The 26,522-nt window shown below is 63.4% G+C and overlaps 2 protein-coding genes across 3 annotated transcripts in view; both read left to right on the top strand.

The window, feature by feature from the left end:
* The window catches only part of SDK2 (sidekick cell adhesion molecule 2), a 47,118-nt gene extending 36,278 nt beyond the window's left edge, over positions 1–10,840 (top strand). Inside the window, 22 exon segments of the mRNA XM_051635188.1 lie at positions 40–190; positions 333–570; positions 653–768; positions 993–1,182; positions 1,377–1,475; positions 1,713–1,907; positions 2,000–2,201; positions 2,399–2,502; positions 2,618–2,688; positions 2,825–2,960; positions 3,649–3,705; positions 3,977–4,078; positions 4,258–4,373; positions 4,885–5,071; positions 5,565–5,702; positions 5,789–5,950; positions 6,091–6,216; positions 6,864–7,028; positions 7,359–7,499; positions 8,136–8,274; positions 8,660–8,786; positions 9,856–10,840. Of these exon segments, the coding sequence (XP_051491148.1) occupies positions 40–190; positions 333–570; positions 653–768; positions 993–1,182; positions 1,377–1,475; positions 1,713–1,907; positions 2,000–2,201; positions 2,399–2,502; positions 2,618–2,688; positions 2,825–2,960; positions 3,649–3,705; positions 3,977–4,078; positions 4,258–4,373; positions 4,885–5,071; positions 5,565–5,702; positions 5,789–5,950; positions 6,091–6,216; positions 6,864–7,028; positions 7,359–7,499; positions 8,136–8,274; positions 8,660–8,786; positions 9,856–10,209 (3,316 nt within the window). The 3' untranslated portion in view covers positions 10,210–10,840.
* Positions 10,841–15,831: 4,991 nt separating this feature from the next.
* CDC42EP4 (CDC42 effector protein 4) lies at positions 15,832–22,856 on the top strand. Of its 2 annotated transcripts, none has more exons than XM_051635194.1 (2): positions 15,832–15,907; positions 20,990–22,856. In XM_051635194.1, exon 2 carries the CDS (start codon positions 21,090–21,092, stop codon positions 21,993–21,995), a length of 906 nt encoding a protein of 301 aa, XP_051491154.1. In that variant the 5' UTR covers positions 15,832–15,907; positions 20,990–21,089; the 3' UTR covers positions 21,996–22,856. The 2 variants fall into 2 exon arrangements, with proteins under 2 accessions (XP_051491154.1, XP_051491155.1); XM_051635195.1 differs by lacking the exon at positions 15,832–15,907 and adding an exon at positions 18,724–18,869.
* The last annotated feature ends 3,666 nt before the right edge of the window (positions 22,857–26,522 follow it).

Here is a 26,522-nt window from a genome sequence, read left to right as displayed (position 1 = left end):
TCACCCCCTGCCATGACCTCCCCCCCTCTTCTGTCTCAGTTTTCGCATGCGGCAAGTGAACATCGTGGGCACCAGCCCCCCCAGCCTGCCCTCCCGGAGGATTCAGACCCTGCAGGCACCCCCTGATGTGGCACCTGCCAATGTCACCCTGAGGACAGCCAGTGAGACCAGCCTGTGGCTACGCTGGATGGTGAGGGGGACACCGTGGTTCTGAGGGAGTCTGTACCCATGAGCATGGGACAGGTTGGAGGGTGCAGAGCTGAGAGGGATGGAGCTGGGGTGACTGTGGGAGCTCGGGGGTGACAGTGCCCATCTGTGTTGGCTGGGGCCAGCCCCTCCTGGAGCAGGAGTACAATGGGAACCCCGACTCGGTGGGCTACAAGATCCGGTACGTGCGCTCAGACGGGCGGGGGCAGCCGGCGGTGCACGTCGTCCGCGACCGCGTGGAGCGGGAGTTCACCATCGAGGACCTGGAGGAGTGGACCGAGTACCGCGTGCAGGTCCAGGCCTTCAACGCCATCGGCTTGGGGCCCTGGAGCCAGTGGGTGGTGGGACGTACCCGGGAGTCAGGTACCACTGCCCACCCCTCAGCACCAGGCACCTACCCTGGCTGGATCTGGCCACTGATCCCCTTCCCTCATTACCCCCCCAGTGCCCTCCTCTGGCCCCAGCAACGTGTCAGCGCTGGCCACCACCTCCAGCAGCATGCTGGTCCAGTGGAACGGCATCCCCGAGGCAGACTGCAATGGTCTCATCCTGGGCTACAAGGTGAGCTCCTACCACAGCCCCGTGCTGTGGCTGTGCCTGCAGCCCTGCCTGTGCCCTGCCAGCCCCCACCACAGACCTGGGAAACGTGGCTTTCCCTGGGGGAAAAATATCACCCTGCAGGCTGCCAGGTCTCAAGTTGTGCCACCTCCAAGAGATGGTGCCCTTCTGTGCCAGTCTTTGCCATGCTGCTTTATCCCAGCCATGTCCCACGGGGTCTGTTGCAGGTGATGTACAAGGAGAAGGACTCGGAGGTGCGTGCCCAGTTCTGGCTGGCAGAGGGCAATGCCTCCCGCAGCGCCCAGCTGAGCGGGCTGGGCAAATACACCCTGTATGAGATCCGGGTACTGGCCTTCACCAGGATGGGGGATGGTGTGCCCAGCCGGCCACCTGTCCTCGAGAGGACGCTGGATGATGGTGGGTAACAGAACCTGGATGTGCAAAGAGACCCAAGTGGGCTGGGGGGTTCCCTGGGAGCCTGAGGCCTTCCCTGGGGCAATCCCTGTCTTCCCTGAACAGGACACCCAGAGCTCCTTTTCCTAGGGGATGGGAGCTGGTACTTGACACACACTTGTGCACTCCCCCATGAACCCCATCTCTCCCCCCTTCAGTGCCAGGCCCCCCTGTGGGGATCCTCTTCCCTGAAGTGAGGACCACCTCGGTGCGGCTCATCTGGCAGCCACCAGCGGCACCCAATGGCATCATCTTGGGTAGGTGGGGAGCCATCCTGGCTGTGCCATGCCACCATGCTCTGCAGAGTGGTGTGGAGACCCTATGGGAGCAGGGGGAGGCAGAGACCAGCTCCCCAAGATCCCCTGAGCCTCTTGGAGCCCTGAAACTGGGTCCTTGCTGGGTGGCCCTGTGTGTGGGCAGGGATGGAGGAGGGAGGCACGGAGGAGAACCAGGATGGTGTCCCCTCCACCAGCCCCACCATCCCTTCCCCACAGCATACCAGGTCTCCCACTGCCTCAACACCACCACAGCCAGCGCTGCTGCCGTGGAGGTGCTGGAGCCCAGCGCCCGGCAGTACACGGCCACCGGCCTCCGGCCCGAAGCCACCTACCTCTTCCGCATCGCGGCGCAGACCCGCAAGGGCTGGGGCGAGGCGGCCGAAGCCCTTGTGGTGACCACGGAGAAGAGAGGTAATGGGGAGGGGGACCCAGCCCACGGCGGAGAGGGGCTGCAGGTGCTCGTGGTGTGCCCGCAGTGCTCCCAGCCCCCCCGCCTCTCCCAGACCGCCCGCAGCCCCCCGGGAAGCCGCTGGCGCAGCAGGAGGAGGTGCGTGCCCGCAGCGTGCTGCTCTCCTGGGAGCCGGGCAGCGACGGGCTCTCCCCGGTCCGGTACTACACGGTGCAGACCCGCGAGCTGCCCGATGGCCACTGGGTGCTGCACTCTGCCTCCGTCAGCCGCAACGCCACTGCCTTCGTCGTGGATAGGTGAGGCAGGGGCTGGCCCTGAGCAGGGGTGGGGAGGCCGGGAGATGATGGGTTCTGCTTCTGGGGTGGTTGCCCCACGCCTCGGTTTCCCCATCCCATCAGAAGCGCTTGCACCAAGGTTGGGATGTGGGAGGAAAGGTGGCTCTTGGGGTCACCTGCTAGCTTCACTGTCCTCATCCTGCTCCTCTCCCATGTAGGCTGAAGCCCTTCACCTCTTACAAGTTCCGTGTGAAGGCGACAAATGACATTGGGGACAGCGAGTACAGCGAGGAGTCCGAGTCACTCACCACCCTGCAGGCGGGTCAGCACGGGCTGCATTTCCTGGGGCAGGAAGAGGGGCATCCCCCCCCGTGCCCAGGGCATCCCCCCATGTCCAGGGCATCTCCAGAGCCTCACTGCCCACTTCTCCCCCACAGCCCCTGAGGAAGCCCCCACCATCCTCTCCGTCACCCCGCACACCACCACCTCAGTGCTCATCCGCTGGCAGGTACTGTCCCCTCCACTACTGGCCCTGATCGGCAGCTAGCCCCCTTGGGAGATGGCACCGAGGCACAGTGGGGACAGCCATCTTGGGGTGCTGGGGAGCCCTGGGTCAGAACAGCACCCACTCTCTTCCCCCGCAGCCCCCGGCCGAGGACAAGATCAACGGGATCCTGCTGGGTTTCCGCCTCCGGTACCGGGAGCTGGTGCCTGACCCTCTACGTGGTTTCTCCCTGCGCAGCATCAGCAACCCTGGTGCCACATGGGCAGAGCTCACCCGTGAGTACTGGTTGCCCCTCCAAGCCTGGGGACATGAGGAGTGGGGGGGGGAGGACAGGTCATCAGCTGGACATCATTGGGGTGACCTACCAGTGATGGATGGAAGACAAGGCAGGGCATCGTCCTGTGCTCTCTCACTGGTACCAGCCTGGAGCTGTCTCTAGCCCCCTGGTGCCACCTGGTCGGTGGTCCCTAACACACTTGTCTGTGATGCTGCTGGCTCAGTCCCTCTGTGTGCAGCCCCTTGTCCCCGTAGTGTGGGTGTCCCCGTGTCTGTGTTTAACACAGGTGTCTGTGTGGTGTCCTGCTGTGTGTGTCCACATGTGCTGCCATCCTCAGACCCCAAAGGCAACAGGGTCACATCCACTCTGGGGCAGCAGGGGCAAGAGTGATGAGGACAGAGCCCAAGATGTGACTTTGCTCCATACACTGCTCTCAGCCACAATCAGACCACTGTGGAGAACCCGATTCCCAGACACAGCCTGTGCCCATCAGGGGTTGAGGCTGAAAGGCTCCTTAGTGCTGTGACAACCCTGTTGTCATCTGGGGGTGGCAGGGCCCTAGCAGGGGACCCCTCGTCCACCCTGGGGTGGGCAGCTGTGCTGGGATGGGTGCTGGGAGGTGGGAGCCACCCTGTGCCATGCTGGGGTCTAACCAGCTGCCTGCTCTCCCTGCGTGTGCCACCCAGCCGTGTACGCCGTGCACAACCTCAGCGAGGTCACCCTCACCCAGTACGAGCTGGACAGTAAGTCATCACTCCCTGCTCCTCCTGCATGTCCCTGCTGCCACCCCCCTGTGCGTCCCTCCCCTCCGCCTGCCTGTGCCGTGGGGTGAACCGGGATGACCCATAGGTGCCCAGGGGACACCTCTGCCTGCTGCTCCAGTTGCTCCCTGGGGACACTCAGCTCCTTTCCAGCGAGGGGGACTCTGCCATGTCCCCCAGGGGCAGCTGGACCCCCTGCCCCACCACCTGCGGAGAGGACCCTGCTCACCACTTCTCGTCTCTCCCCCCCCAGACCTGAGCAAGCACCGGCGCTACGAGATCCGCATGAGCGTGTACAACGCCGTGGGCGAGGGGCCCCCCAGTCCCCCCCAGGAGGTCTTCGTGGGTGAAGCAGGTAAGTCCACATGCCCGGCCTTGCCTGGCGGGTGGGCTGCCTATGGCTGGGAGGGGGCTCGACTGCCCTGGCACCACACGCTGGGGCCAAGACAAGGCAGCGCAGCCCCGGGAGGAGCATCTACTTGGCCCCTCCCTGGCCCCGGCTGGGCGGTGACACTGTCCCCTCCTCTGGCGCAGTGCCCACCGGCGCGCCACAGAACGTGGCAGTGCAGGCGGCCACGGCCACTCAGCTGGATGTCACCTGGGAACCGCCACCCGCCGAGACCCAGAACGGGGACATCCAGGGCTACAAGGTACCTGGGAGCTGGCACTGAGCTGGAACTTGGGGACACTGGGTGCCCTGGGAAGGTGGTAGGCTCTAGGGGGGGAGTGTGAACGCACAGGGTGCTGGGTGTCACTGGGGAGTACTGAGTTCCCCTGGGAGGTGCTTTGTGTGTTGTTGGATTTGGGAAGATGATGGGTGCCCCACATGTGTGCTGTTGGGGAAGGGATTCGGGGGAGATGCCGGCTGTCCCAGAGAGATGCCAGGTGTCCTGGAAAGGTGCCGAGTGTCCCGGAGAGATGCCATGGAGATGCTGGGTGTCTTAAGGGGGTGATGGGTGTCAGGGAAAGATGCTGGGGAGATACCGAGAGATTCCCAATGTCCCATCCTGGTGCTGAGCGGCCGCGGGGCGGCAGGTGGCGCTGTCGCCCCTGGGATGTTACCCAGATCCTGCCGGGATCCTGTCGGGATGCAGCCGGGGGCAGACGGGCCGGCTCCCTGCATCACCCGGGTCTCCATGCCCCCTCCTCCTCCTCCCGCAGATCCACTTCTGGGAAGCCCAGCGCCAGAACGCGAGCGCGCGGGTGAAGACGCTTTTCCTACCGGAGACGGGGGTGAAGCTGAAGAACCTGACCGGGTACACCTCGTACTGGGTCACCGTCGCCGCCTTCAACGCCGCGGGAGATGGTCCCCGCAGCCCCCCTGTCCAGGGGCGGACGCATCAGGCAGGTGGGGCCCAGAGCATGGCTGCCACTCACCCTTCATTCCCCATGGTTGCATCTGGACCCTCCTGCCCCTGGGTTCTGTGGGGAGGTGCTTCTATGGGTCCAGCTCCAGTGATGTCCAGGAGATGCCCCTTCATCCCAGCTGGCTGTGTCCCAGCTCCTGTAATCCTGAGCAGAGACCAGCCCTGGGCTCAGCTCAGAGGGTTTGTGGGCATGTGGAGATGAAGGTCTTGGCTGAGACTTGGGAATGATGAAGGACTCAGGAGGAGAGGCAAGGAGTAGGAGACTTGTTGTCTCAGCCATGCATGAATGGTGGCTTGGCCAGGTCTTTGCAGCAATGGAGTTGGGGGCACAGGGGGGTGACACTAGGGTAGTGTGAGATGGTGATGACAAGTGCCCCAGTTCCATTAGGGTGGAAGGAGGGAGAGGGGCTGGCTCAGTGCTGGGAGTGTCCCCTGGGAGTGCCGAGCTGGCCCCAGCCACCCCACTCCTTGCAGCCCCCAGTGCCCCCGGCTCCATCCGGTTCAGTGAGCTGACCACCACCTCGGTGAACGTCTCCTGGGAGCCACCACCCCTGCCCAACGGCATCCTTGAGGGCTACAGGCTGGTCTACGAGCCCTGCATGCCTGTGGACGGTGAGGGCACAACAGGGGTACTGGGGGCAGGCTGGGAGCAGCTGGGAGGCTCTGGGGAGGACCTGGCTCAGCCTCTGTCCCCACAGGTGTCAGTAAGATTGTGACGGTGGACGTGAAGGGGAACAGCCCACTGTGGATGAAGGTGAAGGACCTGGCTGAGGGCGTGACATACCGGTTCAGAGTCCGGGCCAAAACCTTTGCCTATGGACCAGATGTTGAGGCAAACATCACCACGGGGCCTGGGGAAGGTAGGGGAGGATGGTGTGCCATGGTGAGGAAGAAGACGTGGTGGGGACAGTCCCTTTGGTACCACCAGAACTGGTACAGCCACGTGCCACCAGGCTGCTCCAGATCACTGCTGAGCTCCAGCTCTACTCTGGGTCCCCAGGTGCCCCCGGCCCTCCTGGTGAGCCCTTCATCTCCCGCTATGGCTCAGCTATCACCATCCATTGGTCCAGTGGGGACCCTGGCCAAGGGCCCATCACCAGATACGTCATCGAAGCCCGTCCTTCAGGTACTGCAGCTCCTCTCTGCTTCCCATCCCATCCCCACCTCAACACCAGCAGTGCCTTGGGTTCAGGAGAAAGGGAAACTGAGGCATGGAGTGCTGATCTCTGCCAGGCCACCCAACAGGCTGGGTTGGGGATCAGAGCCCAGGTGTTTGGGTTGTTGGCCACATGCTGGTCCACGAGCTGCCGAGTGGGTGCTGAGCAAGGACCAATGGGAAGGGGCTGTGGAGCTCATGAACCCATTGATGCTGCTGCTGCCCTGAGGCAATGATTTCTCCCTGCTGCAGAGACCACAGCTCAGATGACCCAATCAATCGCTAACAGGGGTCAGTTCTGCTGTGGGGCAGCATCTGGGAGGGAAACCCCTGGCTCTTGTGGAACTGCCAGGGGTGCTCTGGGGCTGTGGTGGCAGCAGGTCCCCACACTCCTGGTCTTGCCCTTCGCCATGAGCAGGGCAGGTGATTGATCAGCCATGAGCCTCTCCGTGGCTCTTTAATGATACTGCAGTCAGTGAGCTTGGTGCATGGGGGGCTGGGAGGTCTGGGCAGATGGTGGAGGGCTCACAATCCTGGATGGAGGGAGATCAGCTTCTCCCCCTGGGGTGCCCTGAAGAACCAGTTCCCCTCCCTCCCAGGCCCCTTCTCTCTTCCAGATGAGGGGCTCTGGGACATCCTCATCAAAGACATCCCCAAGGAAGTGACCTCCTACACCTTCAGCATGGACATCCTCAAGCAGGGGGTCAGCTATGACTTCCGTATCATCGCTGTGAATGACTACGGCTACGGGACCCCCAGCACACCGTCCCCCTCTGTGTCAGGTAGCTGGCAGGGACAGCATGTGGGTGTCCCCAGGGGGATGCTCTGCTCCTGTGCTGGAGGGAGAATCCCAGCTCTGTTCTCATAGCTGTCACTGAAACCTGTCTCACTGACTGCCTGGCTCCTACAGAGCCCCAAATCCTGCTGCCAGCAGCATCTGCCAGCACTGCCCTTGCAGAGCCTTCTACTATCCCCCTCTAGTCCACTCCTTCACATGGGTCCAGGTCTCACCAAGTTCCCCAAGGTGACCCCATGCTTTGCAGTGGGGTCTCCCCATCTGTAGTGGTTTGCCTCCATGCCAATCCCCTCTGATCCTCCCTGCTGTGCCCCAGCCCAGAAAGCTAACCCGTTCTACGAGGAGTGGTGGTTCCTGGTGGTCATCGCCCTGGTGGGGCTCATCTTCATTCTCCTGCTCGTCTTTGTGCTCATCATCCGTGGGCAGAGCAAGAAGTACGCCAAGAAGTCAGACTCAGGTGAGCACCAGGGATCTGGTAGGTGGTGATGGGACCCTCTGGGGGTGCCAGCTGTAGAGTGCAAAGCCCTCACCCTGTAGAAGCCTCTCTGGGGCTGCCCTGCCTGCCTTTCGGGTGTGGGTGTGCTGGTGGGAGCCTGCTTCCCCACCTACCTCAGGGCCCAGCTCCTCCAGAGACCTGATGACATCGGATAAAGATGCTTTGGGCTTCCCAGAGAGTGCTGGGAGCTAAAGATTAAATAAGCGACTTGTCTCGCCGTCAGCTGTGCAGGCAGGGCAGCCCGGGGGCTCGGCAGAGGTCACTGGGATTAGTCAAACACGGATCTGTTTTCTTAGCTGTATCAAGGGCTCAAATTGTGGGGAAAATCCAGACCTCCTCGCTGAGCAAACAAAGGCACTGAGCTGGGAGCCATGGGGCAGGTCAGGGTATGAGCCCAGGCAGGGCTGCTGCCCCGGGACTGGCACCTCCTGGACATCCCCAGGCTTTGGTCTCTCCAACACTGGAGCTGGCACAACCATTCCCAGACCATTCCCCAGCAACCCCTGTGCAGGGTCTGCCCCCAAACCTCCCCCCCCACCCCCATGCTGTACTTCCTGGGGAGGGTCTGGGGAAGGCTGAGCATTCCTGCTCCTGCAGGGAATGGCTCCAAGGCCACTGCCCTGAGCCACGGCGAGATGGTGAGCCTGGATGAGGGCAGCTTCCCTGCCCTGGAGCTGAACAACCGGCGCCTCTCCGTGAAGAACTCCTTCTGCAGGAAGAATGGCATCTACACCCGGTAGGGACCCACTGCTGCAGCCCCCTCCCCGGGCCCGGGGGGAGTTTTTCAGGTGTTGTGCTGGTTTCTGCAGCATGTGCTTGCTATGGAATGGGCACAGGGCTGGGAAGGGCTGGCACCCTGCGGGGAGGGACCCTGTTCTGCCCCGTGTCCCCCCTGCCATGAGCTGTAGCTGCTGCACCAGCCTGGATGTGCTGGGATGCTGAACAGTGTGAAAAGCTGGGAGTCCCCGAGACCTCATGGACCACAGGAAGGGTCCTTGTTGGGGGGAGCTCAGCACAGCTTCGGGGTGATTCCTGTGCCTGCCCCGAGGCTCAGCTGGGCTCATCCCCGTGTGGCACAGCCCTGATGGGAGACCCGTGCTGAGCACCCACCTCTCCCCGAGGTCCCCACCGCGGCCCAGCCCCGGCAGCCTCCACTACTCAGATGAGGACGTGACCAAGTACAACGACCTGATCCCCGCCGAGAGCAGCAGCCTGACGGAGAAGCCCTCCGAGGTCTCCGACTCTCAGGTGACCACCCAGGGCAGCATGTGGGGATGGAGGCCTGGGACAAGGGGAAGCAGAGGCAGGATGGACGGCGCTGGCAGCCCTGCCTGAGCGCCAGCCCTGCTCTCTGCCCACCGCAGCGTGGGTTTCCGGTGCACACTTGGGAAAGCAACGCCAGTCCCACTTCCCTGCCCCATTCTGCTTTCAGGCACGGATGGTTTCGCAGCGCGGAGCTGGCACAGCCCCTGGCCCGTGTGCTGGGGGTGTGACACCGCAGGGGGGTGGGACCAGCGCTGCTGGGGGCAGGGGACGGGAGGGCAGCGGGGCTGGGGACTGTCCTGCTGTGCCAGGTCGCTGGTGGCAACCGCTGCGGCTCTGCCAGCCCCGCAAAATGGTACCTTTGTCTCCTCCCGGAGAAACGGGCAGCTGTGGCCGGGCAGGAGCGCGGCCGCGGGCAGCTCCCTGGGGAGCACACGGGAGGATCAGCCCTGGGAGGGATGCTGGGCGGCAGCTAAAAAAAATGAGGCTGAATCCCGGGGGGAAAGTCCTGTGGGGTCCCCACGTCTGTCCCTGAGCAGGAGGGGCATCAGCCCCGGGTGGCCCCCCCACCGCTGTCTGCACCGGCTGTTTCTTTTGCTTCTCACGGTGGATGCCGGCTCTGCTCCCTCTTGCCTCAGCGGGGCTCGAGTGGCTTTTGAGGAGCTGTGAAGAGCAGCAGGAGCTGGAGCTGGCGCGGAGCAGCTTCCCCACTGCCCTCAATGGGCCCTTTGTGCACGGCCAGGGGAAGCTGAATCCAATTACCGCCAGCGGGGAGGCAGGGCCGCCAGCACCCGCTTCTCAAAACCACCCATCGTGGCCTTGGGGACCCCCCTGCAGGCCCCAGGACCCTGCAACCCTTTTGTATGAAGTTTTATTTTGCTTTTAGCAAGAGGCAGAAACACCCTAGCCGTGCTGCAGCCATCCCAGCTCCTCAAGCCTTTAATGACGTGCTCACCCGCATCTTCAACAGAGGACTGGGAAAGCTCAGCCTATTTGTGGGGCTGGGGGTTGGTGCTCCCCACCTCATGCTCACCTTCCCCATCTTCTTCTTTAGGGCAGTGACAGTGAGTACGAGGTGGACTCTGGTCACCAGAAAGCCCACTCCTTTGTCAACCACTACATCAGTGATCCCACCTACTACAACTCGTGGCGGCGGCAGCAAAAGGGCATCTCGCGGGCGCAGGCGTACAGCTACACCGAGAGCGACTCGGGGGAGCCCGACCACACACCCCTCTCCAACAGCACCTCCACCCAGCAGGGCAGCCTCTTCCGCCCCAAAGCCAGCAGGACTCCCACCCCCCAGACCCCTGGCAACCCCCCCAGCCAGCCTGGTACCCTCTATCGCCCACCCAGCAGCCTGGCTCCTGGCTCCAGAGCTCCCATCGCTGGGTTTTCTTCTTTCGTTTGATATTTAAGCAGAAGCAAAAACAAACAGGAGGAAAAAAAAACCAAAAACAATGGAAAAAAATATAGGAAAAGAAGCTTAAAAAAAAAAAAGGCAATCCCCAAGAAATTAAGAAAAAAAACTGCCACTGAGAGAAGAGGAGGAGGAGGTGGAGAGGCTGAAAGGCTCTGCAGCTGGCAGCGGTGCCAGGGGGACGGTGGTCCCAGGCTCAGTGCCCTGGTGGGTGTTTTGCTTTCTTGGCAGTGCTGGAGCAGAACACCAAGCACCTTTCCTGGGGCTGGGGGGCAAAACCCAGCTCCTGTTCTTGGCCAAAGCTTTCTGTGCTATGAACTTCTTGGGCAGGAGGGCCTGGGGTATCAAAGTGTTTGCATCAGACTTTACCCTCAGCACCTGCTCCTGAGCTGCTGCTGGTCTCACCAGAAGCCTGTGGGTGCTGCTGGGCTGAGTGCAGGGGCTCTTGCTGTGCCAAACCCTGGCCCCTCCACCAGCTTTTGCTTGTGGCTCCCCCAGGACGTGGGGACAAGCAGTGACAGAGACCCCTGACTGAAGAGGAGAAGAGGAGCTCTGACAACCCCTGGACATGCAACCCCCACCCTGGACCCCCACAACCTTTGGGAGAAGGAGGCAGCCACTGCACCAGGAACCTAGGCAGCGATGAATTCCTCCTCTCATTTGTGCCTGGCCAAACACAGAGTCCTCCCCAAGGAGACCACAGGACTTAAACCCCAGGAGAGCCCTGTGGGGTGCAAGTGGTGCTGATGTACCCCTTGATTTTGCACCCCAGGGCTGGTGAGGGCTTACACAGGGTGATGTGGTGACCGTACCCATCTGTATTTCTGGTGGTTTGGGGGTTTTACTAATGGGGTTTTGTGCAGAGGCCTGGAAGCATAAGGGGCAGGCAGGGGTGGTGACGCCGAGGGGTTCCAGGGCTGTTCTGGTGGTCTCTGCACAGCAAACCCCCGCAGTGCCTACCTAGGAGCCAGGCAGCAGCCCGGCAGGGCCGTGGCGCCAGGGCTGAGCCAGGGGGATGCTAATAAACAGCCTGAGTATCATCCCTCTCGCCTCTCTGTCACCCTGCTGCAGCCGAGGAGGGGTCGGTGGGATGTGTCTGTCTGTCCCCCTGCCCCGGCTGAGCTTGTGTTGGCCCTACAGCACCAGGGAGGGAACCAGGCAGAGGGTGCCAGGGGCTGCAGTGCTGGGATGGGGCCTAGAATGGGGCATTGCATTTGGGGAATGCTTGGAGCTGGGGGTGCATGGCCCAGTGGTGCATCCCCTTGCACCCATCCACTGGGCTGGGGAGAAACTGGAGACACTGGTGGCATTGCTGCTGAGCCATGGCCACCAGCAGAAACATCATCTCTGCCTTGTTGTGTCACCATGACCCCAGAGTAATCAGGGAGCTGAGGGCATTTCTGGCAGGTGACTCATCTGACCTACTTGGGAGCTGGTACGGAAGGGAGTGCAGCACCCAGGGGTGCCTGTCCCCTCCCTGGGCAGTGAAGGGAACCCTGACACCCTGCTTTAGAGGGAGATATTGGCACAGTGCCGCAGGGAGGTGGGTCTGCATTTGGCTGGTCAAATCCTGCCCCTCAGTTGCAGCCCTGCTCCAGCCCCAGGCATCCCAGCTTGTGCAAGAGAGACCTTCCTCCCACCGGGGTTGGGACACGGAGCTAGTGGAGGCACAGGGCAGAGCAGGTCTGGAGACTCAAGCAACACAGGTGAGATCCCTGTGTGAGAGATGCTCCTTGTGCAAGGGACTTTATCTGTGCAAGGGACTAGTCCTCATGCAAGGGGATGCACCAGCCCCTGGAAGTAACAACAACCCAGCGAGCAGCAAGATTATCCCTGGACACATCCCCCATCGTGGGAACAGCAGGATGCAGGTCCTAGCAGGCAGCTGCATGGGCTCTGTGTGTGCTCCCTGGCATGGGGGCATGCCACAGCCCCAGCTGCTGTGGCAGAGCCCAGGCCCCACTTACCTGCCCTGGCTCATCCTCTGCCCTGGGGAGGAGAAGCCAGAGGGTGCAGCAACATCCTCGGCAGGTTTGGGGCTGGCGCTGTGCTGGGAAGTGAAGCCGCCCATGTGGCTGTGGCTGGAGTGGCCAAGGCCCTGTGGCAGGTGAAGCTGGGGTGAGCCCTTTCTGCTGGTGGTTTTCCAGGGCTGATGGATGCAGGCAGATCCCACATCCCACCATGGTAGTGGTTTTGCTCTCTGCTCCCTGGGGAGCCTCCCTGGGATGATCTGGGCGCTGTGCAGGGCACAAACCTGGTGTGGAGACAGCAGGGATGGGCTGAGTGCCAGGGGCACTAGTGGGATCTCTCTCACTCATCGTGCTGCCTCAGTTTCCCTGCAGCACAGATGCAGCCAGACCAGCTGGGCTCACAGGGGAAGGCATGGTGCTCCCTGCAAGCTTTTTCCAAAACCCTTCCTCTGCCCCGACCCCTCCAGGCAGGTCCGGGCTGCCCCTGCCCAGCCCTGCTGCTGCCTGCACTGCCGGCTCTCCAGGCTGCCCGTGCAGCAGACAGGCAGGGTGAGCTGTCGGTAGCAGTCAGCCCCCAGGGGACCAAATCGACCTTGACGTTATCTCCCAGCTCTTGGTCGGCGATGGCCTGCGGGTCTCCCTAGGGCAGAGCACCGCTCGCTTATCAGGGCTGGCGAGTTGGAGTGGGACAGCGGGCAGGAGCTGCACCCCCAGACCTTGCTGTGCAGACAGGGTGGCACCCGAGCGGTACCAGAGCTGAGTGTCCCCACCTTTCCCTTGCCGCGGGGACAGGGACAGCCCCCTCCTGCCGTGCCGGGGGCCAGACGGGACTCGGCGCATCCTCAGAGTCCCAAGTGCCCCAGGCCCTGCTGTCTCCTGCGCCGTGCCAGGCTGTGAAGCTCACGGCGCGGGCAGAGCTGCCGGCGGCGGGGACGGCAGCAGAGCTGTGCCGGGGCGGCGGGGACAGGAGAGCGGCGGAGAGGACCCAGGTCTGTGCACCCTGTCCTGCAGGTGGGGGTGCCTGGCACCAGCAGGGCCAGGCATGCCGTGGTGCTCTAGCCAAAGGGGGCCCTGATGCCAGGACGGGGGGTTTCCATGGGTGCTGCCGGCCGTGGTGGGTCCCCACAGCAGCCACCCTCCAAGTGGGATCCCCCGGGGAAGCCGGAGCTGCTGCACCGTGACGGGGCGTTTGTTTTCCCGGGCGGGAGGAGGGTTGTGTGAACCCGTTTGCCAGCGCTGCCGGTCAGAGCAGCGCGCTGGTGGGAAGGCAGGAGGCTGCAGCAAGAGCCTGCTCATGGCAGGCTCCGACCTGTGCCCGGCTCATCCTGGCACTCACCCTGTGCACCCATGGGTGCCCAGGTGCCAGTGGTGAGCGTGATCCTGCCGGGGTGCACTGGTTAGCTGGGTAACTGCTCACTCCCAGGCAAACAGCACGGGGATGGGGTGACACCTGATGTCTGTCAGTGTAAAGCGGTGTCCGTGGTTTTAGTGGGGCTGTTGGGGAGGTTTTTTAGCAGTAGCCAGTTCTGGGCCTTGGGGCTGGAGGGGGTCGTGGGGGGGCTGCGGGGGCAATGTCCCGTTCCCGGCACACTGGGGTATCTGGATGGCCATCCCTACACGCTGCTGCAGCTCTGGAGCTCGGGAAAGCACCCAGCTCGCTCAGCAGCATCCCTGCACGGCCAAGGCAGTGTCGGCAGACAAAGCTGGCAGGCACTGGCAGCGGGAGGAGGGGACTGGGCTGCCGGGAAACGCGGGCTCTTCTCCCTGCCCTGCTTTACAGAGTGCTTTTCAGGTTTTTTTCTTTCTTTTTCTTCTCCGCTTTCAAAAGCTGCTGAGAAACAGCACAAGGCGAGGGGTTCAGGAGGGCCCGGGGCGATGCAGCCGCCTGCTCTGTGCTCCCAAGACTCCCAGCACCCCAACCTGGCCACTATCACCCCAGGGCCGGATCCAGCCCCAGGGCTGTGCCGTGGAGGAGAGCGCGGGGAGCCTGTTTCTCCCAGATTTTTGAGTCGTGTGGGTGTCTGCTGTTCCCAGCCGGAGCTAGGCCATCCCACAGGAGCTTTCCGTGACGGCTCCCACCACCTGGCTGATGTTAATCCCTCCTGACTGTGCTGTCTCTGCCAGCAATCGTGCTCCTATGACAGCGTCAGGTGAGGTGAGCAGCACCGTGCTGGGCCGTGCCCGCCTGCCATTAAAATGATCTGGCTCCACATGAGTGGGTAGAGCTGCTGGCTCGGGCTCTGGCAAACACTCCTCCTCTTCCTCACCCACCAACAAACCACAGCTGCATCCAGCAGTGGCTCCCAGAGGACTCCTGCTCAACCTCGGGCACTGGGCGCTGCCTCCTGCCTCAGTTTCTCTATATGGAAAGCAAGGAAAATAAAATTTGCCAAACAAACCGGCTATGGAAATGGCACTGGTGTGAACTGGGGAACCGGCACGGCCTGGGAAGGAGGCTGCAGGCACCGGCAGAGGCGGGGTGGTGCTGGACACGCAGGCTGCAGGCAGAGGCTGTGCCCAGCATGGTTTCTCCCCTGGTGCTCGGTCTGGCAGAGCCTCTCCACCGTGCCCACCACAGCACATCCGCAGGGCCACGCTCGGCCTCGCTGCCCCCAGGAGTGGCAGCTCCCTGATTGTGCCACAGGTGGCCTCCTGCCCTTCCCATGGAAGAAGAGTCTGTGCCAGGTGAGCCATCAAAGCACCCGGTGCTGCCGAGCTAGAGGAATAGAGCTCCTTGCACGGGTGACAGGAAAAACCTTCATCCTCCTGCAGCATCGTGTCCCAGTACCTGAGCTCCCAGGGTCTCACGGCCGGGACATCCTGGGACCCCACTCACCACCCCCAGCCTGGCTTCTTCCCCAGGCGCGCCAGACACTCCAGAATATGCAAGAAACGCTGCATTAGGCAGATTCGGGATAATCTGGTCTCTCCCGCCCCTTTTCTCCCACAAAGGTCTCGCCTTAATCCCCGAAGGTGAGCAGCTCTGCAGCCCTGCACTCTCCCTTTCAGCCCAGCGCCGGGGGGGGCCGGGGTGCCCCCGCCACAGCGTGTTGGCCACAGACCATTCAAGCGACCCCCGGGCTGGAGGGGCCCTGGGACCCCCTCGAGGGGGCCGAAACAGCGTGTCTGGCTGGGGATGTGGAGATGGGAGACAGTGGATGGCGAATGTGGGTGCTGCAGCCTCGTGGGTGTGACGGTCACGAGTGGAACCCCTCCATCGGTGTTGCCCCCGCGGATGACCCACCTCCTCATGATGGCTTTTAATTGCCCGTAATCAATTAAGAGTCGGTCCCTCGCCACGCCCCCAACCCCCAGCCTGTCTGACAGTGGTGCAGCAGCTTGCTCAGCCCCCGGGGACCCACTCGGGACCCCCCGAGCCATCTGGGATTCCCCCCCAGGCTGCGGATCACTGCACCCCGCCCATGGAGGCGCCGGGGGACCCCACTCATGACCCTAAATCTGGGACACCCTCCCCTCGGAACATCCCCGGGACCCCCACGGGCGGGGCCGCGCCTGGGACAGGGGGTACCACCCGCCCCCCCCTCCCCACTCGGGTTTGAATGGAGGGTGTGGGGCTGCCCCGTGACGTGGCGTCTCGCCATTGGTCCGGGCGAGGCGGTGACATCATGCCCGCGGCGGGGGGGCCGGGGGGGCGGTTTCGCTCCGGCTCGGCTCGGCTCGGCGCGGCCATGGGCCGGCAGCGGGTCCCGGGCGTGCAGGTACGGGGGGCAGGGAGGGGGGCCGGAGTACGCTGGGGTCCGGGTCAGCCCAGCCTGGTTCGGCGCGGCACGGGGGGGTACAGCCGGGTCCCGGCTCGGCTATTGTCCGGTGGGCGGGCGGAGTCCCCCGGGCTGCTCCCAGCCCCGCTCCGGTAACGAGTTGGGGGCGGTGGTGATCCCCCTCCCGCTCCCGCACCCACCAGGGTGTAGGGCCAGTTCTCGGCTGGGTGGGCGAAGGGGTTAACAGGATGCGGAGCTGTGTTTGCCCAGAGCGGGGCACCGGCCCAGCCCGGCCCGGCCCGGCCCGGCTCGGCTCACCCTGTCCCGGTGGCCGCCGCCGGCCGCTCGCCCGTGGCTCCCCGCGGCTCCCCGCGCTCCCGATCCCGACGTGGGTTTCGGGGTGATCGGGGCTGGCGGTGGCCGGAGCCGGGGCGGTGGCTGCCCGCGGCCCTTCTCGGAAAGGCTGATCCTCCCCGCGCTGGAGCGGGTCCAGCAGCACCCCTGGGCCGGCCGGGGTTGGGCGCAGGCGGGTGCTGAGTCAGAGCCGCCCGAAATCCCCCTCCAGCCCTTCCTCCTGCTGTCTGGGACAGGGTCAAAGGCTTCCCGGCTGGCCCCCGCAGCGCTGCTCGCCATCCCTGGGGAGCACACGCCAGCTTCCGTGGGTGTCCCGGGGAGCAGGGACCTGCCCGGCTCTGCAAGCCCTGGGCACGGGGCTGGTTCCCAAACACGCTCCGGTGCCCGGAGACCTGGGAACTGGTGGGCAGTGACCAGTGGTGGGGAGCTGGCCACAGCCCACGTCGCCCTGGTTTGACCCCGGTGGTAGCAGCGTTAAGTTATAGATGTTTCCAAGTGCCGAATTTATAGATCAGGGTGGTTGTTCTAAAGGGAGCCGGGATCGTCAGTGGTCTGGGAGAGAAACTGAGGCACAGAGGAAGGCAGCACAGATCCCTGCACCCCTGGACCGGGCTTTCTCCCTAGCAGGGTGCGCTGTAAACAAGTCTGTTTTGGACGCAGCTCCCTCGGAGACCGTGGAGCAAATCCAGCTGAGGTTTAGCACCGAGGACATTCGGTGGGTTTGGGTGCTGGGGGGGAGGAGAGCAGAAGAGCAAGGCTGGCCTGAAGCCCCATCGCTGGGGGCAGCCACCCACCCCAGTGCCGTGGGGCTGGCCCGGTGCTGGGGCGCCCTGGGTGACCCCAGCAGGCAGCCACACGCCGCTGCTCGCAGCGTTGTGCTGACCACGGCGGTCTCTCCCTTTGTTCCCCGGGTTTTGTCATGAGCACAAACAGCTGCCGTGGTCACGGGCCCCCCGAGCTGGCCGCCTGCGGGGTGCTGGGCCCCGCCGGCAGGTAGGGTGCTGCGGCCAAGCCATGGGAAGCCTGCCTGTTTACTTCCCGTCCACCCCAGCGAAACCGCAGGAATTTGAAGCCCGGCGGAGGTCGGGAGGTCTGTTTAGCCCCGATATCCTGTCGGACCCCATCCAGCCCCTGTTGTTGTGAGAGATGGAGCCGGGGCCAGCCAGGAGATAACCTTTCCCCCCGGAAACGTCCCCTCCTCGCCCCGGGGAGCCGCGGGCTGGTTCGCGGCCCCGAAGCAGGAGGATTTATGGTCCTGTGCGTGTTCTGGCGTGTCCTGCCAACAGTTCTTCGCTGAACTCTGGCTGGTTCTCGGTAGTTGGCAGTCCCTCGGGGAGTGCTGCTCTGCTTTTGGCAGCGGCGTGCCGGTGCTGGGGCGGTGAGTTCCCCAGCTTGGCACTGACCGACGTGCCGATAAACCTGGCGAGAGCCGAGCTTTGCCTCCAGCCCTGGTGAGCTGTCCCGCCAGCCCCGGCTCCGACCCTCGCTGCCGGCTGCCTTTCTGCTTCCAGAAGTGCTGCTGGGGCTGCTCCACGCATCCCACAGCTGAACTTGCAGCAGCGTCCGCGGACAGGACCAGACCTGTCACCTGTGCCGGGGAGGAGACAGACGGTCACTGGGGCGCCTGGGCTGCCCGCACCAACAGGACTGTCTGCCCCAGGCCCTGGGAAGGCTCGCTGGGGAGCCCGACGTGAGGGTGTGACAGCGGGCTGGTCCCCTCCCGGGTCTGGTGGTGGCGGGGTGTGATCCGTGCCGTGTCTCCAGCAGCTGTCTGCCAGGAAGCATCATCAAAGGACCTCCTGAGCCAGATCCCCGAGGGGCAGCACACCAAAAAGTGGGGCTGAGCAGCCAGCCTGTCCTCCCTGCCTGGCTTCTCCCTGGCCCCGGGCAGCATGAAGGGACCCGACTGGTCCAGAGCAGCCCCTGCCCCAGCACCCGGCAGGGTGGGGAGAGCATCCTCTCATCTTTTAGCTGGAGGGTGCTGCCTGGGGCTTTTGCCTGTGTGGCAGAGCTGGGAAGGCTTGTTTGGAGCCTGCTGGGCCGGCCAGGATGCTTTTCCCCTCCATGGGTTTGGCTTATCCCAGCCCATGACCGGGATGAGCTGGGGGCAGGATGGGTGGGAACTCAGCTGGACTCGTTGTTTCCCCCATACGCACCTGTGCACTGGCCTCTTTCTTTCAGCCACTGGTGCTAAGTGGGATGAGATGGGGAAGGCTGGTGGAAGCCTGCACCATCAGGGCATGCAGTCCCTGCTGCCTGCCTTGCCCCTGGTGGGAGCTGTCCCACGCTCCCTGCTGGCTGCAGGACCCTGTTGTCCTGCAAACAGCCACCCATTTGCAGGATAAATGGTGTCTCTGTGGACCTGAGTCTCCTGCTCCTTGGAGCTTGTGGTCCCAAAGGGCTGAGAGGGCAGGTGGGAAGCAGCGGTGGTCTGTCAGTTCACTTTATTTCCCTTCTCCTCCACTCCTGCTTGCAGGTCCTGTCCCCTCCCCTTTCCCAAAAGCCCTGCTGGGACTTGGCCACGCTCTGGGCTCACTGCCCCAGGATGGGCAGCACTGCCTGCCAGCCTGCCTGCAAAGTCTCTCCGGTTACAGAGCAGCTTTCCCTGGTAGGTAGCTGGAGAGGCGGCAGCGAAGCCGCCCTGGCCTGGTTTCCTTTGTGAAAGCGCCGGCAGTGGGAATGTCACAGGATCTGCTCTCCTCTCCCAGAGCGAGAGGAGGAGAAAAGGGCTCTGTGTCCTGCTCCCTCTGGGCAGGATGGGGCCGGCAGCTGGGCTGGGCAGGCAGGAGCATTCCCACCGTGCTGCCATAACCTCTTGGGATGAGCTGGGAGTGAAGCATTGAGGGATGAGGGTGACTTTGGCCACTATGAAAAGGTTTCAAGGGCAGGAGCATCAAGGGGAGGATGCAGTGGCTCATTTCGAGGCTGTGCTGGTGATGGGGAGCTGCTGGCCAGGGCAGCTGCTGTGATGTGCCAGTAACACTCCAACCTCCCGGTGGCCCCTTGGACGAGGCTTGTAAAGTATCTCACAAATGCTGAACTTGGCCCCGAAATCTAAATACAAGGGAGGGACAGTCCCCAGATGGCCTAAATCAGCAGCACGGTTGCCTGGCCCAGCTGGGGAGCTTGCCGGGAGTGTTTGTTTTATGTAAAACCAAAGGCTGGAGGAATGCCGGGCTGGAAGGAGCCACGGGAAGGGGAGAGTGTCTGTGCCATGCACAGGGACACACACACACACAGGCTCTGCTGGGCTGGAGTGAGAGCCTGGCAGGGGGAGCTCCATGTGGGAGCTGTGCTGGGTGTGCCGGGCACCGGGACTTTGCACCTGCGTGGGGTCAGAGTCCGTCCTGCCTGCTTGGGACTGGCCAAGCTGCAGCGTGCCTGAGGCCCCAGTGAGGGACAGATAGGCAGGTTTGGGGTGGGATGGGGGGTGGGAACCCTTCCCCAGCTGTGCTGGGAACCCTAGGGCAGATGCTGTGCCTGCTCAGTGTCCGTCTGAGCTGGTACAGGGCCAGGTTGTGCAGGGACTGCGCTGCCATTGCTGCCCATGGGATGAGGGGCTGGGGCTCCTTCCAGCCTTCCCCGGAGAGCCCCTCAGCTGCACACTGGGGCTGGGTGGGCAATGGAGATGATGCAGCCTCTGCTCCGAGGCTTGCTTGGGGGACAGACGTTGGTCCCTTCCCATGCACGTCACGGGGCTGCGGTGTCGCCAGCGGTGCCCGGAGGCAGGAAGCGGGCGGCTGTGAGCCCTTCTGCCCCGGCTGCCTCTCCCGGGACCACCTGGGGCTGCCTGGCGCCAGGGGAAGCACGGGATGCGGTGACAGGGTTGCTGTCCTTGTCCCCTCCTGCAGGACCATGGGTGCTGGGCTGGATGGGGGGGTGGCTGGTGGCACTGAGGTGACCATGGGAAGAAGGGATGTGCCTCTCTGCATCCTGAGCAGCCAGTGTCCTCGTCATCTCTGCCACTCTTGAGTCACTGCAGTGACAGTGAAGTGGCTGGGTGGGGGGGTGGGCACAGCCACACATGGGCTCAGCCAGGAGCTTTGTGTGGAGGGCTTTGGGGTGCTTGAAGGCATGTCCCCATGTCCCCATACTGCCGAGCTGGGCACAGGGGGATTCCCATGGGGTGACTGCCTATTCCTGTCCCCCATCCCAGCTCCCTCCATCCTGCCGCTTGGCTGGTGGTGCCTCCCGGGGGCTCTGTGTGCTCCTCACACACTTCCTGCCGTCTGTTTCCAATTCCTCTTGGCGTCTGCTCCTCCCCGCTTTCTTCCAATTAAAAAAAAAAATCCCAGGCATCTTCTCGGCGTGCAGCTCCCAGAGGCTTGAGCACTGCTGTGCCCCACTCCAGCAGGCTGGGGCTGCACAGGGAGGGGATGGTGGGTGCCCCACATCCCTCTTTGTCCCTGTTTGCATGGGGCGCAGCACTGGGGACTGTCCTGTGACACCCCAGTGCCCAGGCCTTTCTCTTGCAGTCTTTCCTGCATGTTTCCTCCATGGATGGGGTGTGGGACCCTCTCATCTGGGGGACATGGGGTGCTCAGGGATGTCTGGAGACCTGTCCTCTGGGGAGCCATGTCCTGCTTGGAGGCTATTCCCAGGGGAACAGAGCAGCTGGCAGGCATGGGATCAGATTTTGCAGCCTGGCTGGGTGCGGGCTGGTGTTTGCAGGGCTGTGCCCCTCTGTGTCCTCAAAGCCTGACTGTGTCCTTCTCTCCTGTCCCCTAGGAGTGACCTGTCAGTGACGCCGGTGGGAGCAGCAGGCGTGAGCACCAGTTGGGACACACGGCTCTGTCTTGGTGCTGCCAGCCCCCTCCTCACTGCAGCCATGCCCATCCTCAAGCAGCTTGTCTCCAACTCTGCCCACTCCAAGCGGCGCTCGCGGGCCGACCTGACGGCCGAGATGATCAGCGCGCCGCTGGGGGACTTCCGCCACACCATGCACGTGGGGCGCGCGGGGGACGCCTTCGGGGACACCTCCTTCCTCACCAGCAAGGCTGGGGAGCCGGGGCCGGAGGTGGGCGAGGAGCTGGGCACCTCCAAACCCAGCCTGCTCTCCCGCCGCTTCCGCAGCAGCAAGCGCTCGCAGTCGGTGACGCGAGGTGACCGGCGGGACATGCTGGGGTCGCTGCGGGACTCGGCTCTCTTCGTGAAGAACGCCGTGTCCCTGCCCCAGCTCAACGAGAAGGAGGTGGACAGGAGCGCGGGGCAGCTGCCCAAGAGCCTCTCCTCCAGCCCTGTCAAGAAGCTGCCCGAGGAGATGAGCCCTGAAGAGCAGCAGCGTGCGAACGGGGCGGCCGCCGGGCCACTGAGCCCCGGCTTGGACGAGCGCGACTTTGGGGACATCACGGAGCTGCCCGTCATGGTGGCCAAGAGCGGGACGGGCATGAAGCACGCCGAGTCCATCATGTCCTTCCACATCGATCTGGGACCCTCCATGCTCGGGGACGTCCTAAGCATCATGGATAAGGATCAGTGGGAGCAGGATGAAGACCCTGAGGAGGAGGAGAGCCGCGAGGAGGAGGCAGATGCCACCCTGCCCAGCTCCCCAGTGGCTGCAGCAGCCCTGCAGAGCCAGAGCCCATCCCGTGGCACCAGTGGCCGCTACCCCAGGGACAGCAGTTTGGCATCCAGCTCCATCCCTGGGCCACCGAGCCAGCGGGGGGGCCCCCTGAAACGTCCTGACAAAGAGTTCTCGTTCGCTGACGAGGACGACGACGAGATCAGAGTATAAAAGGCGGCGGCCAGGCCAAGGAATCTGGTTCTCATTTGCAGTTGCTTGGACACGGGGCCGAATATCCCGGTGCTGCAACGTGTGGCACCAGGGAAGACTCAACTCCTCACTCGATCCCTCTCCCTGTCCCACAGTGGATGTGCCATGGCAGGACAGTGCTCTGCTCCCGAGGTGGGGACAGCCCCAAAGCCTCTCAGCACCCAGAGAGCTCCAGCACATCCCAGGAGGGGAAAGCAGACTTGATTTTGGTTCTTTCTGTTGGACTTTGGATATTAGCTCTTTTCCCCTCTGCCTGTGTAAAGCAATATAGGATCAAACGAGACGAGGCTTTGAAGTTTTAGCCCCTTTAGTAATATATATATATTTTTTTCCTGCCGTCTGGTTTTTACTGCTCTCTGATTTGTACTTAACTTTCTTTACTCTCACTTTTGATTTTAATGGAGGAAGGATTTCCCATGAGGAAGGACTTGGCTCTGGAGCTCAGATGCAGCCCCTGGGACTGTGAGCAGCTCCAGCTCCCCAGCTTTCTTAGGGACCTTCTGCAGACTGAGAGCCTCCAGCCCCGTGCTGCAGCAGGGGGTCCCTCCCCGTCCCTCGGTTGGATGGATGGATCCAACCCAGATGCCCAACATTCCAAACAGCCTGGGCATTTCTGGGGTGCTCCCAGGGATGCCAATGGCAATGTGGCTTTGTCCCCCATGGGAGGGACATCTGGGCCCCCCATGAGCCAGGGTGAGCCCTGGTGTCCCCGGGCAGCCCCGTGGCAGGGCTGGTCTGGCAGGGCCGTGCCGGCGGGTGGAAGAGGAGGGTTTTATACCATGTATGTACAAATGCAAAGAATAAAAGGAAACAGTAGTGACAGCAGTGACCTCATTCCTGGGGGATGAGACATGTGGGGATGTGGGTGTTTGCACAGGTGGGGACCAGCTTTCTCTGTGCTACCCCTGTCCCCAAACCCTGTCCTGCTGGAGTCCTGCCGCGGGGCTGCCTGTGGTGGGAGGAAGCAGGAGAGCTCCTGCTGGCCGGATCTGGCTCCAGGCTGGGACCCTCCAGCCAGGCCAGTTCCTGCCAAGGGCTGGATCTGCCAAGACACCACTCTCCTCCCTGCAGTACCCCCGCTCCCTGCCAGCCAGGGAGGAAGGGAAGGGGATGGTTGGGCAGGACTGACTGTCCCTGCTCCCACAGGCTGGGGTTGTCCTGTGGGGCTGCTGTGGCCCCTGGAGACCCAGTGAGAGTGGAGAGAGGGGCTGCATCTGGTACAATGAGCAGGGTGGGTTGCTCCCATCCCATTGCCAGCTTCTCACAGCTCTGTCCCTGGTGCCAGCAGGGCTCTGCCAGCATGGAGGGTCTCTTCCTTCCCTGACCCTGCTGATGGAGCCAGGCTGTGATGGGGTGGAGGACCAGGAGAAGCCCTGGAGCTCTTCCCTGAGTGGGTGGAGAGCCTGGGAGCACCAGCCAGGCTCTCCTCGCTGGTGCTGGGTGTGGATGAAAGGATTTGACCTTTCCAACATCTCCTGGTCCTAGGAGATGCCCCTGTCCACTGGGAGGGAACTCCCCTGGTGCAGCTGATGGGAGCGGGTGAGCACTGTGCCACAGCAGGGACACAATGGGATCCTGTGCGTGTGCCAGGGCCAACACAAGGCCCCGTGGCGTGGGACATTGGGCCATTGTCTGGGACAGGGAGAACAACAGCAGCTGCAGTCGGTGGCTCTGAGCTCACCGGGCTGCCTCTGTCCTGGGCACCACTGCACAGTCCCCCTCTGCCAGGGTCCTAGGGCCACTGCCCTGCTCTGAGCAACCCTCCCTGAGCCCATGGTCCTGGTCCCTGCATCCTGGGAAGTCACCAGGCTGTGGGGGGGGGGGGGTACCTGTCCCCGCTTGTCCCTTAAAGGATGCTCAGACGCAAAGCAGCAGGGCAGCTCGCTGGGCTTGTCCTAGCGTCTCCTTGTTCCTCGGGGACTCCGCAGTGCCGTGGGGAGGGGAGAGGCCCTGGGGCAGCTCAGCACCGGCCGGCCGCGGCCGTCAGGCAGCCGGGGCGCTGGCTGTGACGCCTGTCGGCTCCAGGCTCCCGCTCCGCAGCCCCCGCTGCCGCGAGCCGACGGGGCAGAAAGCGCGCGGGACGCGGCAGGATGGTGGCCCTGGGATGCTGGGCAAGCGTGGGGCCAGCTCAGCGAGTCCTGGGCTAGCAGGGACTAACACGGGCTGCGGTGCCACTGGTGTCCGGCCGGCACCTGCTGCAGGGGAGGGCAGGTCGGCGGGGCTGCACCCACTGCCCCCCCAGAGCCCTCCATGTGCGCAGCACGGGCTGGGCGCCCTGATGTGGGACCCGGCGTGTGCACGGGCTCCGGCCGGCCTGGCAGCTGGGTGCTGGGTGGGTGCACAGCACCCTCAGGCAGCGCAGGGCCAGTGCATTTATAGCTAGTGACAGAATGGGAGCAGGTCTCCATCCCCGCTGTGTCGGGCCACGTCGCTCCGGGCGCGTGCCGGGGATGCGTGTGGCTGCGGGAGCCGGGGGAGGCGGGAGGGACGGAGGGGGAGGTCAAAGCCAGGGGGTGCCTGGGCCTTGCTGGGGGGTCCACCAGCAGCCCGGGGAAGCAGCACAGCACCAGCGTCATGCCCGGCGCCGTGATGATGCTCGGCATGTGCTGCTGCAGCCTGGCACCTCTGCAAGCCCCCAGCACAGCAGCGGGGACAGGAGGGGCTTCTCAGCCGGATGTAAGGTGGGACCTGGCCATCCCCACCCTGGAGACCCCGGTCTGTCCTGCCTGGCTGCAGGCACTGGAAAGCAGGGCTGGGGCTGGTGCTGCTGCACACCCAGCAACGCTCAGAGCACTTGGAGAGCAAAACCCAGGCAGGATCCATCCCTTGGTTCTGAGCACAGCTGAGCAGCAGCCCCAGTGAGAAGGAGCTAACCCAGCTCCCTCCAGCCCCTGCGGACCCCCCTGCTGCTGGGGAGGGGGGGTGCTCTGCCCCAGAGGCGGGGCTGGAGGAGAAGCAGGTGTGGGTGCTGAGGGGGCTGTGCTGGGGGCAGGGGCTGAGCTGCCTGCAGCTGGGCTGCAGCACCAGCCACCAGGCTGCAGATGGAGATCAGGTGGGAGCAGCTTCTCCCTCTAAATGGAGAGTTCTGGGCTGCTGTTGGGGCTGGTTTTGCTCTGGTTCAGAGAGGAAGAGGAGGGCTTCTGAGTGCTGATGAGGCCCAGGTTGGCTGCAGAGTATGGTGCTTCCTCAGGAGACCTGTTCTTTCCTTGGGCAGCCCTTTTCCAGCCCTTCTCCCTGCCTGGGCTGGGCTGGAGGTGCCTCTTACTGGAGCTGGGACAATGCAGGAGCTGGTGGCCGGACTGGAGAAGGTCGGGTTTGACTTGGAGGTTGATGTGGAGCAGCAGCGAGTAGCTCAGCCCCTGCCCTTCCTGGGTATGGACAGTAAGTTTGGGACAGGGTCTTGTGGCATCTTTGGAGGGTGGCAGGGGTGCAGGGGTGTGAGTTCTGCTGTGAGCTGGGCACCAAGGGTGACTGTGGGAAGGGATAACGGTGGGGCTGACACCACCCTGCAGGAGCCTAGGGACACTGGGGGGGCCTCTTTTCATTCTGTGACCAGCCCATGTCCATGTTAGGTTCCTCCATGGCCCTGTGGCTGGTGAGTTGGTGGGTTTTGGCCCAAAATACTAACACTGCTCATATCCCCCCAGCTAATCCCACCCTTTCTGCACCAGGGAGGGCTCGAACACCTCCAGAGCAACCAGAGCCTGGAGGACTGAGCCCCCTGCTCCCAGGGCGTGCTGCAAATCTCCTCCACATCCCAGAAAGCTCCTGTTGGTGTGTCCCAAACCAAGGAGCTGGGGCAGTTCCTGGGGCAGGAGGTTCCTGGGTGCAGACATCCTTGTCCCTCTGGCCTTGAGCAAGTGCCTGATGCCACCTCCTGTCTGCGGGAAGAAACGCCACTGGCACCAGCCCAGGGCCACCGTTCCAAGTGTGGGTGCTTCTGATGGCACCTCAGTTTCTCCCACCCTTGAGTGATTTTCTGTTTGGCTTGAGCCAGGGTGTGCTGAGGTGGTTGTGGCCACTTCTGGGTCAAGGATAAAGTGTTTTGGGTCCTCATCTGAATTAACTGAACTCCTCTGGTCTCTGATCCAGCACAAAACCGGTCCCTGCCTCCCCCCAGAGGAGACAAGACAGGTCACTGTGCCAGGAGTGTGGGAAGACTGGGCTGGGAATCCTGCTGGGGAAGTGACTCAGGTGCTTCCGCAGGGACCCTGGAAGGAGGGCGCTGTGATCCCGGCCGGAGCCAGCCAGGCAGCTCCCGGGGCAGCTGCTGGGCTAGAAAAGCCAGTTGGTTTTGCTCATCACAAGCAGCAGAGAAACCACCGCTTCTCTAATGCAGCTCAAATTGGACTTTCCAGAGCTGCCTGTTTCCCCCGGCAGAGCAGGAACAGTCACTGAGCAGACACAGGTAGGAGGGGTCCTGGGCGGGGGGGGCTGTGCTAATCCCCTGGGAAGGGGGATGTTTGGGAACACATAGTACCAAGCAGG

The sequence above is a fragment of the Apus apus genome, chromosome 17 (assembly GCF_020740795.1).
Source record: "Apus apus isolate bApuApu2 chromosome 17, bApuApu2.pri.cur, whole genome shotgun sequence".
NCBI classification, from domain to species: Eukaryota; Metazoa; Chordata; class Aves; order Apodiformes; family Apodidae; genus Apus; species Apus apus.
This window is presented reverse-complemented; position numbering and strand designations above follow the sequence as displayed.

What these genes read in the sequence shown, in the direction of transcription:
- CDC42EP4 (XM_051635194.1), top strand. Translation starts at nt 21,090, where the DNA reads ATGCCCATCCTCAAGCAGCTTGTCTCCAACTCTGCCCACTCCAAGCGG.